The 16,380-nt window shown below is 46.6% G+C and overlaps 1 protein-coding gene across 2 annotated transcripts in view; it reads right to left on the bottom strand.

Annotated features, from left to right (window-relative positions):
* The window catches only part of UTRN (utrophin), a 1,458,479-nt gene that overhangs the window by 104,328 nt on the left and 1,337,771 nt on the right, over nt 1–16,380 (bottom strand). Inside the window, exon 67 of one of the 2 annotated variants that reach the window (XM_029594027.1) lies at nt 10,927–11,063. In XM_029594027.1, the coding sequence (XP_029449887.1) occupies nt 10,927–11,063 (137 nt within the window). Of the gene's footprint in view, nt 1–10,922; nt 11,064–16,380 lie in introns of those variants that run through there. The other variant, XM_029594025.1, reaches the window with a different exon arrangement.

Below are 16,380 nucleotides of genomic sequence, written 5' to 3'. Positions count from 1 at the left end.
TAGAGAAGCAAACAGAGGATCATTACATGTTCCCCATACCAAAACTACACAGCACGTAACGTTTAGAGACCAGGCCTTCTCTACAGCAGGACCTTCGATTGGGAATTCCATTCCACCAGATCTCCGACAGGAGCCCTGCCTTCCAACATTCAGAAAAAGACTTAAGACTTGGTTGTTCAAACAAGCCTATCCAGACCCTAACAATCTTAATGCAACATTAACTTTAGTCAGACACTTCAGAATATTGTACATAATTTCTCTTTGTTCTGTTAAATTTCTCTAGCTTCTTCTTCTTCCCCAGTTTGAATAGCCCTTTTTTATTGTAACTTCATGATTTCTATTCACCTGTTCCAGGTTTCAAGTTCTTTTACACCCCTTGTTAATTGTAAACCAGCATGATGTGATACTTTATCATGAATGCCGGTATAGAAAAACACTAAATAATAAATAAATAAATAAGTAGGAGGATGGCAGGCTAAGGATAGAGGGGGAAGGGAGTTGGCAGGGCAGGAGGGAGGAGAAAGGGGGAGAGTGGGAAGGAAAGTGAATAAAGTGAGGACACCACTTTGGAAGTGGAAGTGGCACCCCGTTCTGGCAGGCAGGCAGCATGTAGCCCTCACCTCAGGGCTATCAAGTTCAGTGAGCAGTATAATGTGATGTTCATTGCAGGGGTCCTGGAGTATTATGCCATGCTGTTTGGCAACTGGAAGGCCAAAGACCTCAAAGGCATCCAAGGCCAGATCTGGGGCAACATAGTCTAGGGCATCTCCAGGCACAGAGGAATCTAATGAAGCGGGGAGCAGGTGGCCCACAGGCACTGGGAAATAAAGGCGCAGTTGAAAGCCACGGTAGCAGCCAGAAATAAATATATACGGTGGACTGGAGGAGGAGCTCCTTGTCCCATCACCCTCACCCCATTGAAAGAGCACCTCGTGCAAAGGTTGGGAACGTATGTCTTCGAAATCATGGTTGAGTGGCTGGACACAACGAGAGCTGCAGCCGGTAAATTCATCTCACCTGAATATGGGTAGGCAACAACGGGTGGACACATCATTTGGCATAAGATGCTCACAATGCTAAGAAGCAAAGTGCACCTCTGATGCCCAATAAAAAAAGGATACTTACTGCCATAGATACTTATGTCTTATGTTTTGTTTCCACAGCTATCACCCATGAGGCTGCTGGTCCCAGCAGGGAAGCCCCAGGGACTAGCCAGAAAGTCCCAGTGACCAGCCAGCAAAGCCACAGGGACCAGCAGCGCAGCAGCCCTTTTGTACAGGGCCTTCCTGATAGATAACCAGACCCAGGTGAGCGAGGAGGAGAAGGAGCAGGAGCAGCAGCAGCCACAAGCTCAGGAGGCACTTCAGATGCTACAACGCCTGGGTTCACCCAGCTCACTCACTGTGTCCCTCAATTTCTTTGGCTTTATGAAGGAACCTAGCTTTTAATAGGAGCAAAGATTCATCACAACCTCAAGCCAGCACACCACAACATCAGCCTGAAGCACCACGCCCTCAGCAGCAGCAACCCAGAAGCCCTGTCATGCCACATTTGGAGGCCCAAATTTATGAACTCCACACCACCAAAACAGCACCACCACCAGGCCTGGCACCAGCACAAACAACATCCCCACCACCAACAGAGGAGTCCATGCATGAGCAGCTGGACCAGCTGGAAAGGAGGCATGGGGTACACCTCAGACACATACAGGCAGAGCTAGTGCACCTCAGGAGGGCTGTCAACAGGCAGAATCAGATCCTGCGAGATCAGACTGCTGCAAACACGCAGAATGTTATGACTCTGGCAGCAGTCAATAGTATGATGAACATGCTAATGTAGATCCTGCAAAGGATGCCTGAGCAGCCATCTGAGTCTTCCCCAGCATCACTGGAGTCCACACCCCACAGCAGACCCCAGGCTGACATATGCCCGAGGGATAAGCCCCCAAAAGACATGCCCCCCCCCCCCCCAAGTGGCAAGCCACGATGTGGCAAGGGGCCATAAAAGATCAAAGATGTTGGCATTGAACACCAAATAAGAAAAGTTGTACCAACAATCCTGGGTGGGCCCCACTACAGAGTTCCCGTGCCGGCTAGATGGAAGAAACCTGCTGTGCCCATCCTCACTACAGAGGTCCTGTGCCAGCATGCAGAAGGGATGTCTACTGTCAGCCACTGTGTCCAGCAGCCTAACTCTAAAGACCTCCTCGATGCTCTGCCCATATTCCATCCTCCTTGATGCAGCCTTCAGACACGGTCCAGCTGCTGCCTCTTCTCATGTCTCATCTCCTGCTCTGGATGCTGGTGTCTCATCTCATCTTAGCTCATGCTGCTGCTGCCTCCATGCTGCACTCTTTGGTCCTGGTCCTGCTGCCTCCATGCTGCTATGTCTTGTCCTGGGCCTTCTGCCTCCATGCTGTGCTCTTTCATCCTGGTCCTGATACCTTCTTGTTGAACTCTGCTGCCTTAGCCCTTAGGCTGTCCCCCTTAAGTGCACTCTTTCAACATGGACTGTGTGAGGCCTTTTGCTAGCCATGACATAGCACGGCTGCTATCAGCTTCAACACAGATCCATACTGTAGCTATTGGGGGTGCCACTTCTGCTTTCTCTGTTCTTTATTGTAATCATGATTTTTCCAAAAGGATAAGATGCTAAGCCTCTATATGTAATGATGCCATTTCAAACAATGTTAATACAGGTCTACACAGAATGTGCTGTTCATGTAATTTACAATGTTTTGTGCTATTTGCTTTCTTATCCTTGCAGCATGTGATTACCTAAGACTTTGACTTTAATTCAACCAGTGGACTACATGTCTTGCTAATCAATTGGTCACTGGTTTGAAAAGTACACTTCCTGGTTGGCTCCTTTCATTGTGTGGTTTTTGTGTTAACGGTTCACGAGGTACAAGGTTTGCTCGCCACATGACCTTGCATGCTAGAATGCTCTTGCACATTCCAACTATCCACTTATGTATCAGGCAAGACAATATGGGCTAGGCCATACAACTGAATGCTCAGATTATGCTCCTAAGGAACACAGAAAGAGCTAAAGAAGAAGTTTATTACTGGGGACCTTCAGTATTGCTTCTTCACACTTCATACTCTTAGCTAACTCCTGTTTACATGGGCCTGTATGTGAGATGGACAGGAGATAGCTGCCCAACACAGTATATTGTGTACATGTAGAGTTTGTGTGGTGTTAAGAGGAAACTAGAGTCATCATCACACAAGACTTGATCTTTGGCCCCCTCACTTGTGTCATGACTCAAAGCCTATCTGTACCCAATCATTTGTACCTTTCACACTAAACCAAATATGACTTCTGCTTGCTGATAGAATTGAGTGTCAGCTGCTGTGTGACAACTAGGGAGGAGGAGGAGTGAGGGAGTACTGTCATGTCAAGAATGTTCACAGGCCAACAGCAGAGGCCTAGAGGGCTACTGTTGCTGCTTGGAACTAGGCAGACTCCCACAGACTAGTAAACACCTCTGTACTGGCATGACATGGGGGATCTGTACCTTATAGTTAGCATCCAGATCCCGAAGGCAGCCCACTACAGGGATGGCAGTCAGTCTGTGGAAGTCTGCCTGGTCCCAAACAGCAGCAGCAGCCCTCTAGGCCCTCTTCTCTTTGCCTGTGGACATTCTCGACAGGACAATACTCCCTCACTCCTCCTCCCTAGTTGTCACACAGCAGCTGACATTCATTTCCAACAGCCACCAAGTTCACAGTGGTGTCGAAGGGAAAGGTTGGTTAGTGTACAAGTGAAGCACTGAAAGTATTAAGTAAACCACTAGATTCTACAGCCGATATGGCCTCACCACCTCTATGTATGCACAGGAAAGCTATTGACCTACATATGGCAGAAAGAAGTAGCCCTACCCTGCCACTGTATTCAGAGGATAGAGTGAGTGTCAAATGATGTGGCCTAGGGTGGCAGCCTCCATGGCTACTGTGCATGATATGAGTATCAGAGTGGAGGCTAAGGAGACCAGTGACTGGAAAAAGAGACTCTCAAATAGGACTGCCGCCAGGCCTCTGGCACCTGCCAAGCAAACCAACGCCCCACACAAGCCCCTGCACTGGGTTTCTCACTACATGCTGGCACTAAACTCTCATTCAAACCATTAATCTGAATCAGGCCAACATCGGTGCCATTAGGTGGTCCTTGACACTACACGTTCCTGCCATCCTAGCATACCCACATTCAGTGGGCAGCTTCTTAACACCCATTACCTCCCTCCTTAAAGTGGCAAGCCTCAGTGACAGCTTAAGCTCTGGGTAGCCTGCACACCCCCAAATAATTGGAATATTAGGCCTTCCCCAAGTACTAGGTGGAAAGCCTCTGTGGTGGGGGCTGCACGGTGTGCATTACAGGCAAATGTCAACTAATGCGCACACTTGTAAGACTGCATATTTGATGTGTGATGCTGTCAAGTTTCACACCTCCACCCTCTCTCAATGCTAGGTATAAACAGTTAGGAGACTAGGGAATATTTTAGAGTACATGGCTTGAGGCCATGCATACTGCAGCCCATATGGTCAACTCTCAAAGGTACCCTTTCTCAAGAGTAGAAGCACTCGATCACTGCTGTCCAAAAGCAGTGTGTGCAAAATGAATGCACACACACTGCCTACTCTGGGGTATGGTTTGCTGTGGTAAGGAAGGGATCTCTGCATGCAACAGCATCCCTAGAGATAGAGATTGACAGAGGGTAACACAGCACACTGACACACGTATCTTTTGAGCACAGACTACCTGCAGTACTTTGTGCACCTACACATGGGCAATGCATATGTACCTGGAAGGTTTGTCATCAAACAACATTGATGTCTGTGGCTGCTTGTCCATAACTGCTAATGAGGTAGTCTGAGTCCTTCCTCAGCACTGATTATCTATACCTGGCCACATAAAACACATCTGTCAGACGCATATATGACACCTACTTTGTCTGAGGTACTGACATGGGACTCTCAAGATCTTAGGTGGCACTAAATGCGTATTTAGCAAGAGACCAACACAGAAAGGCCATCAGCCATCACACCAACCACATGAGAACTCTGGGAGCAGTAGGCCTATACATTCAGCACTGTGTTCCGCAAACTATGGAGGTAGCTTGTAGGCTCATGAATTCATCAGCTGATAACAGTTTCTCTAGCCTTAATGCTATTCACAGAGCAGATCAATGAGAGTATAGGAGCACACCTGCTCCGCTCACCACAAACTGTAAAAGTGACTTACACCACATGAGGCACAGCATAGAGGACAGCAGCTCTTCCAGATTCCCCACTATTTGTGACAGGTATGTGGATCAGCAAGGGCCTGCAAGCATTAAACCACGGAAATGTGTGGAGTGACCTAAGAACATGCCATACTGGGTCAGACCAAGGGTCCATCAAGCCCAGCATCCTGTTTCCAACAGTGGCCAATCCAGGCCATAAGAACCTGGCAAGTACCCAAAAGCTAAGTCTGTTCCATGTTACTGTTGCTAGTAATAGCAGTGGCTATTTTCTAAGTCAACTTAATTATTAGCAAGTAATGGACTTCTCCTCCAAGAACTTATCCAATCCTTTTTTAAACATAGCTACACTAACTGTACTAACTACATCCTCTGGCAACAAATTCCAGAGTTTAATTGTGCGTTGAGTGAAAAAGAACTTTCTCCGATTAGATTTAACTGTTCCACATGCTAACTACATGGAGTGCCCCCTAGTCTTTCTATTATCCGAAAGAGTAAATAACCGATTCACATTTACCCATTCTAGACCTCTCATGAACACGCAGCACCCGCTTTCACCGCATTTTTTTTGCATCAGCCCCTTAGAATCATTAGAAACTATACGGTGATGGAGACGTCTCCAAACTCATAGAAAATACACACACATCTCTCCTGAGTGCAGGACACCAACTGATTCCCAATCCTGCCTTCACAGAGCCGTACATGCATCTTGGTGGAGGCTCTCCGAGAGGCTAACCAAACCTATATAACATCAGAACGGTCAAGGCCCTCACCTTCTGCATATTATCAGTTACAAACTGCAAACGTAGGTGTAGTATGGTGCATGTGTGTCAGGGTGCATACAACCACCAAGAGGTATGCTACCTTGGAAAAACCTGTGTGCATTGTGGGAATGGCACCAGGTAGCACAGGCGCTTTACCCAAGGCTGTAAGGGAAGGAGTGCTACTAGAGCACTCTGATGTCAGCAATAGGGTTGCCAACTGCCTCCAATTTTCTAGACAGGTAAATCCTGTACTGGTTTGGGCCACATTTCATCAGATTTCACTATAGATTTTCCCAGCAAAACCAAGATTATCAATACCTGCATGCATGGGAGTAAGACCAGGACTGGATCAACATATCCTAGAAATCTGGATCCAGTTGGAAAACCTAGTCAGCAGTGGCTCTGAAACTGGTGTCGCAGTGGTGTCAGCTGTGTCCTGCCATGCCCATATGACAGTAAGCCGACCCAGTACAAGGTTATAACTTCACATGCACATGTTTCTCTGCTACGGAATGAGGCAGTAAAATGGGAACTCTGTCACTGAAACCTTTAACTGTCTACCTGTACTTTTAGGCAGAGCTATTTGATTTTTACAGCATTTCTAGAGCTGTAGCTCTCCATGCTTGAGGACAGACTGGGGTTACATCACACTTATATCACTATCTCATCCACATGTGTGTGCTAGGATGGGGTCCGCTGGGGAGGGCCGGCAAGCCACACGACGCTAGTTAGGCCAAACCTTGAACTCTGTATTGGTAGTCATTTACAAACTCATGTGCCACACATGCCTCGTTTAGTGTCACTATGAGGCAGAACACATTATGGCAGCCACATGTATTTTATGTCATCTTTACTTTCAGAATTTTTTCCAGTACACCATACTACTTCATTGTGAAGCTGAATCCTGAGAAGGCATACGTGTTTCCTGTTACATAGTGACCCAGACAGAGAAGCAGTGAGAGAAAGAAAGATAATAGCGAGGAGAGCAACAGCTAACAGTCTACTGGCCTATCTTCCCTGGAAGGGATGTCATAGGTGAGGCTTATCAGGCAAAGTAGCATTGTATAAGGTTTTGGCAAAGCTGGCTGTCACTCAATAAGGTGTCCTCAGCTCCTGTAGGGACACATGGGGGATGTGGGGGGAGATCCGGAAATATATCCATTCATAATTTATGGCATAGAGCAAGATTATGGAAGACAGCAGAGCAGCACTATATCTCCAGCTTTGGGTAGGGTATACATTAAAGCTCTACCCGTCTTGTCCAAACAGTTAAATCGACTTTTGAGAACTCTGAAGGTGCATTTGATGACACAGCGGGTAGCACATAAGGCCTCATTGTACCTCGTCTCTACAAGCGTGTAGGGAATGGCAACAGGGGTGAGAAGCCAGGTCCTGCAACCGTACCCAGAATCTCCTGCAGCAAAGACAGATTTAAGCCATCAGTCATAGCACTGTAATTTAAAGAGCTGGCTTGCAAACCACAGCATCCTATAAGACTGTTTAAGGTAGCCTGCACCTTTCCCTGATCCTTAAAGGCCGATTTGCCTAGCCTAAGTGCAAGTCACATTGTTCTGGGCCAGTATACGTGCAGGACAGCAGTAGCCATAAATAGCACAGCTCTTCTGGACTACTAAATCGCATCTGGGTATTCCAACAATTGCGTGCCAGGCCCTTGCAACCGAGCTAAGGCTACTGGTATGTAGCAGTCCAACCCTGAAGCAATACCTAAGAGCTGCCACACCTGTGTTAGCTGAAAAAACGGTACCTCATGGTGTGATTGCGAATGTCCCTACCTGCTCTGCAGAATGTCCTCCATAGAAACCAATTTGTGAGCCCCAACACAGGGAATATGCAAGGCCACCAACATGCACAGGACACTGTTTCAAGTTCAGCTGTGTGAGGGTCAGGACCAACTGTGACCGACAATCTGGATAACACATCACTAACCAGCCACACATGAGCCTGCAGTACCAGCAGTGTGGACACTTCAAGCTTGTGATTAATCAATGAGATTTAAATAGCTCCAAATGGGACAACAGGAACAGGGCCATTTTGAAAATGAAACACATTGAAAGTGTATAATGCCTGCTCACACACCAAGCTTTAGGGTAGGTGCATTGTTTGCCCTTACAAGATTCGCAGATGTAACTGCAGAAGCCACATGTCATGGCAGCGATGCTGTTACCTCCCCCCCCAGCCACCCCCCATGTCCATGCTGTTTCCCACAAACACATATCCGGAGATGGAATATAGAAAGAAGCATCTCTCTTACCCACGAGCCAACTGTTACTGTACAGGCCGTCCTCAAAATTTTCAAAGAGGACCAATTGGCTAAGTTTAAAGGAATTGTGCACTGCTCCCGGGTACTGGCCACCATGTGGAGGATGCACATTCGAACATCACAGACCACTTGCACGTTGATGGAGTGGAAGAGCTTTCTATTGTGGTACATTTCCTCCCTTTCACGGGGTGGAATGATGGCCACATGAGTGCAGTCAATAGCTCCCAGAACATAGGGAAAGTTTGCAAAGGCATAAAAGCCTTGCTTTAAGTCCATCAAGCCTTGCCTGTCCCAAGGAAATTCTCTGTAGTGATTAATGAAGTCAGAGACAGCTGTTATGACCTGATTCAAACGTGGGAAAAAGTGTTTTGGGACATTCCCCCCAGGACCCCTACTGTCGCTTGGAAGAAGACGGTTGCCATGAAATGCAGGGTGGCCAACAGTTTGGTGAGGCCAGGCATAGTGTAGGACCTTTCTGTGACCGGATCCGGATCCCCTCAGATTTCTTCATATAATTCCAGGATAGCCCGAGAGCTGAGGCAATACCTACAAACCACATAGTCTTCTGGCATGCCCAGAAAGGATGTTCATGGAGGAAAGATGTGCTTCCTGTATCAGGAGTGCTTGGAACTGCTCTTGCCTGTTCTTGAGGTTGTTGTTGTTCCGCTTGTTGTTGTCTGTGGCAAGCCTCCCAAAGCATCCAGTATCTCCAACAATTGAACTTACCACAAACATTATGGCTTCAGGAACCTAGACCAGGTAAGAACAGGTGTTTTTATTGGGGCAGGAAGGCCTGGTAGGTGTGTCTATTATAATTCTTCTTTTTATTGCCCATGATAATCGCCGAGATAATACCCATGATCCATGATATCGGCCACTGGAGCACGTTAAATAGATTTTTCACCATACCGCAAAGAAAAAAGGTGGTAATTTCCAGTGTTAAATCCCGCGATAGGGTGTGTTAATCCCATGCTAGCAGACCCTCATTTCCATTTACTCTGCCCAAGCTCTTACCACTCAAATACTCAATTTTTAATTCACTGTTTTCCTCTTGTGAATCCACAAAAAACTGCAAATACATAGTAGTTATGCATTAAAAATTGCAGAAAGATAGCATGCTTAACTTTGAGCCATCTCAAGGTCGCCTCCACTTCTGTTCATTTACAGATTCATTGAACCATACAATTCGATCGGGGTGCCTAAACTTTTGCACATAACTGAATCTATGACAGTGAAAGCCAGGCTGTCACCTCCTTGATTCCATGACACCAAAGAATGTACACTATCACTAAAAATATTTTTTTCCTATATCTTTTATATTATTGGAGAAAAATGGTGTGATGGTACAAGGCGACCAGTGGAAGGGCAGGAGTCTGGGAAAATCTCCAGAGACAAATTTAACAAAAGAAACTATATGTTCTGGCATCTCAGAGGTCAGTCAGAAGAGGGCTCTGGGGGTATTGTTTGTGAAGAGTTAGGCGGGTGGGAATTCTGACCACACCTGAACAGGGAGAATGTAAAGGCATTGCCTTTCTCAGAGGGGAGATAGATGTTGAGAGAAAAATGCTGACAGAGAATGCAAAAAACATTGGACTTGTACTTTAAGGACTGCTGTTTTTCATTAAAGATTCTTGTTTTCCTGTGTAAACAGAAAATACAAGCTGACAGCTGACAGCTTAACTGCAGTCAAGAGTATATATATATATAAACTCCCTGAATTAGGGTTATTTTCTTGATTTAGTGAGTAAAAGCAAAAAGGAACTGACCCACTATACTGCCCCTAAGGAAGCTGCTGGAGTGACGCAAGTATAGCTACTGACTGATGGACGGACCCCTGAGGGGATTTAAAGAGAGTAGCTAGCGAGAGGCAAAGACAACTCGTCCTTCAAAAAGAGACACATCCTTACGCTTCTTAACTGATGTTTATTGTTGAGGACAGACCTTTGTATGTTTTCATTTTTGTCTATATTATTTATACAGGTTCCCCTCTCCTCCTCCATCCCAAATAGCTCATGACTCTGATTTTTCATTAATCCGTCTGCTTGCCTGTCAGTCTTCTTTGTGTGTCCATTTTGGGTCTACAGTTCCCTCCCTTGCAATATAAATGAGAGCATTCACAGCCTGCAGGGTGGGAGGGAGTCATGGTCATTGCGCAAGGGTGATACCTGGTGATCGGATTCAGGGCCCAGGATTACAGGGTTCCAGAAGGCACCCTGCTATATGGGCCCCTGTTCGAGGGCTGTCGCTGCAATGACCAGACTAGGTACAGCAAAGGGGGGGGGGGGGGGGGGGGGGTATAAAAAAGGGGAAAAATGTCTGGGTTGCTGTGAGTGAAAGCTCACGGCGCCACATCCCTGCCTGACCTCCTAGTGAGCTTGAAGCCCAAAGAAGCAGGAGGAAAGGGCTGGGCCCAAGCAAATGAAAAACAAAACAATTGGAGCTGTATGAGTTTACTGTTTGAAAGGGCGAGCTCCACCATAATTACCAGAATTTTATGTTCTTTACTTCTTCAATACAGAAAAGCAGGTTACAATAAAGACGAAAAGAAACCTATCAAAAACTGAGCCAACCCATGTAAATTTCATTCCTAATCTGAGTTTGGGTAGCAGCGTTTGCAATCATTCAGTGTTCAAACTCACGTCTCCATGTTGTCGCCTTCAAGCACGGTCTGCACTGGCAGGTATCCAAGTCGTGGGTGTTTGGCAAAATACTTTTTTGACCGGAACTTATTCTTTAGGACTTTGGTGAAGTCTCGTACATCTTCTCCTGATGTGGTCTAAAAAAAAACAACAAAAAACCCCATAGCACAAATTAAATGCAACATTTCTAAATATTTTGGTGCAATACCACATATTCAATGAGTTCAGAAAGTTGGCCTTTATCAAAGGTCTAAAACAATGTGCTACAAAAGCATGCAACTATGAGATCTTTTGTCATGGTATAGTGCTTATTTTCCTATTAACTAGGGAATTTTAACATGTGCACAAAATGGTGGATGACAAAAACTAAAATTTGCACCTCCTTACAGTCACCAACCAACTTAATGCCAAATATTGACTTAAAGGTTAAATTTGTGACACTTTTGGTCATTGATACTATTCTTTGAAGTACAGTCCCATGAAAAGCAGGGGCAAGGCGGAGACAACACACTCTGGGGTCCAGTGATATATTATCAGTTTCTTAAGAGGTCCGCTTTGATATCAGTTTCTTATTAAGGGACTCCTGCTAGATCTGTTTTCAGAAAATAATTTAACAAGGTGCTTCCAAGTACTCTTCCAGCACATCACTGTTCTGGCCTAGTTCCCCAGCCTGCTGTTAAGTTAAAGATAGAACCTACCAAATCATTTTCCCCCCTCTCTCAAGCAGATCTACTCGTTTTGAGGGGGTGGGGACATCTTGCTACCTACTGGCATCTTTGAGCTGATCCAAGTGAATCATGGAGTTCATGGTTGTTGTTCTGTTGCTAGGAGGAATCAGGATGGCAAAGGTGTAAATGGAAGAAAATATAGCTAAAGACGGAAAATGAGGAGACACATTTTTCAGGTACATCGGTGCAAGGTAGGAATGGCAGAGGTGGGACTGCAAGATTGTGGAATGTATGGAGGGGACAAGGAAAAATTAGAAATGCTAAATAAATGCTTCGGTTAGGCAAACACTGGGAGAGGGAATGGAGAAAGACTGCACAATGTTGGAAAAAAAGTACATATGGAATTAAAGGCCATGAAATGTATGGAAAATGGTTAGCCCTGTGGGAATTCTGCATTACTGTGGAGCACAGAATTCCAGCAGAATTCCCCTCCTGTGCAGAATTTGGCAGGCCTCAGCATGCCGCAAGAGGGATGGCCTCTGCCCATGGCACACCTGGGCCTGCTTCATTTTTGCTGCGAGTAGGATGGCTTCCGCTCATGGCAAAGATGGAACAGGCCCCGGCATGCTGTGAGCAGATGAAGAAGGAGCAGGCCCCAGCATGCTGCGAGTGGAGGCCGTCCTGCTCGCAGCGAAGATGGAACAGACCCCAGTGAGAGTGAGTCTGTGTGTGAGCGCGCATGTGTGTGTAAGACTGCGAGCCTGGAGGGTGAGAGAAAGCATGTGTGAGGGTGTGTGGTTGTGGGTGCCTGAGAAGGGAAGCTTATGTGAGGAGATTGTGAAGCAGTGTGTATATGTGTGAGATTGGGAGCTAATGTGTGTGAAAAAGTGATTGTGTTTGTGAGGGTGCTAGTTTGTGAGAGAGGGAGCCTGTGTGAGGGAGCTTGTTTGTTTGTGAGAGAGGGAGCCTGTGTGAGGGTGTATGTATGTATGTGTATGAAAGAGAACCTGTGTGAAGGGATGTGTGTGTGTGTGTGAGAGATAGAAAGGGAGCCTATATAGGGGGTGGGGTTTGAGCGAGAGAGGGAGACAGTGTGCAGGGGGTGTGTGAGAGAGAGCCATAGGTAGCCTGTGTGAGGGTGTTTGCAAGAGAGAGAGGGAGCCTGTATGTGGGGGTATATGTGTGTGCGAGAGAGAGAGCCTATATGAGGGTATGTGTGTATGCGAGAGAGGGAGAGTCTGTATGAGGGTGTGTGTGTGCATGCTAAGCAAGAGAGAGGGAGCCTCTATGTGGGGAGGTGTGTGAGTGTGTGTGAGAGAGAGGGGGGGCCTATATGAGGGGGTGCGTATGTGCACTAGAGAGAAGGAACCTGTGTGTGTGAGACAGAGAGAGGGACATAGGGAGGCCTGTGTGAGGGGCAGTACTGAGAGAGGGGTCAAACTCAGAGTGGAGATAGAGTGGAAGGAATTGAGGCTAGAGGGGGAGGGGAGAGATGGTGGCAGGTGGAGGTCTGAGAGGAGTTGGCGCCTAAGAGAGCAAAGAGAAAGGAGACTGGCCAGGGGAGTAGGGAGAGAGGGTGGAAGAGACACTTACAGTGAACTTCTAGGGAAATTCTGCTCAAGATATTTAAAACTCTGCATTTTTAAGTAATAACTTTTTTCTGTATTACATTTTAAATTAATTACTTAAAGACTGTCATGTATAGTGCGTTATTTTGACCAATATAAAGTTTGCAGAATTTTACATTTTTTTTGAGTAGAATTCCCTCAGGAGTAAATTGTGCATGGAGCTAGAAAAAGTAAACGTGGGCAATGCCTTGAGGCTGGATGGGATACATCCTATGATATAAATTGAGCTCAGAGCACCATTGAAAGACCAGTTCAATAAATCTCTGGAGAAGAGTGGATATTGTTCTTTATAAAGGTAGTAACAGACCAGAGACTGGAAATTACAGGCTGGTTAGTCTGACTCTGAAGGTAGAAAATTAACAGAGACTCTGAGAGAAAGGATAGCAAAGTACCTTGAATTCTATGGGTTGTGGGATCCAAATCAGCAATGGTTTTTACAAACCGGAGATTATGTCAGATGAATATGATCAATATCTTTATTTGGTTGACCAAAGAATGGATTGGGGAAGGCACAGGATGTAGTGTCTTTGAATTTTAGCAATACTTTTCATACTGTCTGTTGCAGAGGTGGACCGTTGGCCCAAGGTGACGTTGGCGCCATCTGTGGGGGAAACACCCACAGGTCCCCACTGTAGAGAGGCGAGGCCGGACAGGAAGCCGAGGCCAGCTGGAGCTTTGCCAATACCAGCCCTCGTTCCACACGTGTTGAGCACTTGGGTGCCAGGGCCGGCTACGCTTAGGTGGGCCTCCGCGTGGTTGATCCTATAAGGTTGGCCAAAGGGTGACACAACAGAGGACAGCAGTTATCAAAGAGGTCCAGCTGCAGGTCAGCAGCTGGCGAGACTGAGAGGCTGAACCAGGAGACTGATGAGAGGCTGGCAACTTGACACTGAGAGGAGTCCAGACGAGAAGTCGGGGTAAGCGGCAAGGCACAAGATCGAGTCCAGGCAAAGGGTCAGAGGCAGGCAGCAAAGCACGAGGTTGAGTCCAGGCAAAGGGTCAGAACCAAAGGAATCTGTCCGAAGGGAAGTAGGAGGCAGGAATGGGTATTGAAGCAGGATCAGGAACAGGTACTGGAATGCAGGCAACGCAGAACACAGCTGAACAGCGTGGAGAGCTGTTGCCAAGGCAAGCTCTGACTGCCAGAGCCTGCCTTATATTGGGAGTTTTGCAGACATCACGATTTGAAACTCCAGGGAGGAAGACTTAGAACCAATGTCAGGAAATATTTATTCACTGAGAGGGAGGTGGATGCCTGGAATGCCCTTCCGGAGGAAGTGGTGAAGATTAAAAATGTGAAGGATTTCAAAGGGGCAAGGAATAAACACTGTGGATCCCTAAAGGCTAGAGGATGGGAATAAATAAAAAGCTTGGGGGTAACCTGCACAGAGCGGCAGTTACTACCTTGGGAAGCTTGCTCGGCAGACTAGATGGACCATTTTGGTCTTTTTCTGCCGTCATCACTATATTACTGTGTTACTATGTCATCAGGAGGGGCCGTGGGTGCTTTCCCACCGCGGTCCCTTTAAATACAGAAGAGGTGTGCACGTACACCTAAGGCTGTTGGGCCGGAGAGGAGGCAGCAGCAGCGTCTAAACACGTTTCGAAGGAGAGGCCTAGCTGGGCCCGGAGGAACTCCCCACCATACGGGGCGGCCCGGGAGGCGAGAGAGCAGAACAGGCTCGGGAACTACTGCAGCCACCCCTGGAAAGGATGGGCCCAGACCGGAGAGCTGGCTCGGGGGTGAGTGAATGGAGTGCGGCAGCAGGGGAGCGCAACTCTGTCCTGAATAAGTGGTTCATAAATAAACTTAACAATCCAGGGGTGGGACCTAAGATGGTGGAAAAGATTGGAAACTGCTTGAGGGATAGGTGGCAGAGCATAGTGGCAAATTAAATTCATTCTGAAGAAAGGTGATGAGCAGAGAGCCTCAGAAATCAATCCTGGAGTCCCTTCTGTTCAATATTTTGTGAGTGATATTGTAGAGAAGTTAGGAGGAAAAATGTGTCTGTTTGTGAATGATGCTAAGATCTGCCACATAGTGGGCACATCTGAGGGAACAGATAAAATGAAAACGAATCTAAGAAAGCTCAAGTAGTGTTTGACTACTTGACAGCTTAGTTTCAATGCCAAAAACTGCAGCGTGGTGAGTTTTGGGTGCAGAAATGTGAGCGAGCAGGTAGGACACTGATGCCTGCAAAGCAGGAAAGAGACCTCAGAGTAATTACAACTGATGAGTGATATGGCAGTGGCCTGGGCTGGAGGGATGCTAGGGTGCATTGGGGGAAAGTATAACTAGTAGAAAAAATAAGGCATTGGCAACACCTTACGAGGAGTACTGGGATTAGTTCCAGAAGACGCTACCTGCAGAAGGATAAATACGGAGTGGAGGCAGTCCAGAGAAGGGCTACCTAAATGGTGCAGAGTCTGCATCAGAACCCTATAAGATAAAACTTAAGGACCTAACTAAGTATTTACCCTATAAACAGAGTCAGGTTTACCTCTTAACTACATTTAGGCAGAGGAGGCGTGGCATAGCCTTCCAAGAATGCAGGTGCAGTGGAGCGGGGAGAGACCTTCCTCTTAACGTGCACCAGGCTGAAAGCAGCATTTTCTCATAAGCACTGCTCAAGCTGAGCGGCAGTGTCCGGTCCAACTTGCAACCTTAAAGGCACAGGGGCAGGCTAGCCGTGCTTGTATTTTACAGTGCTCTGAATGCTGCCAGTTTGTGAGTCCCTGAGTTTTAAGGAGGCAGGTCCAAAGGAGACGTTGATGCTCAGTTTGCACAGTGTTTGTAAGAAAGTGCTGCTGGGTCATAGGAGTTGGCTCCCCTTTCACCATGCCTAGTGGGAAATCTTAGTTTTAGAGAGAAGAAGAAAGACAGCAGCAATATGAGAGAGACATTCAAATGCTTGAAAGGTATTAATAATGCACAAGAAACATTACCCGTGGACTTTCACCAATTCAAGAAATATTAAAACTACCCCCATAATCCTGCATGACTGTAAGGAAGAATTCTCAGGTTCTTTTGCATTTCTTCAGAAACTTTCTACTATAGTCAAATGTAAGGAACCCCTGGTTTCCTTACCAGAAGAAATGTACTAACTGTGCTGGGGAGGTTCAGAGAGATTTACTAAATAGTGTTTTGGATTTTGCTC

This window comes from Rhinatrema bivittatum, chromosome 3, assembly GCF_901001135.1.
Source record: "Rhinatrema bivittatum chromosome 3, aRhiBiv1.1, whole genome shotgun sequence".
Lineage (NCBI taxonomy): Eukaryota > Metazoa > Chordata > Amphibia > Gymnophiona > Rhinatrematidae > Rhinatrema > Rhinatrema bivittatum.
The sequence above is the reverse complement of the archived record's forward strand: the minus strand, read 5'-3'. Positions and strand labels throughout refer to the sequence as shown.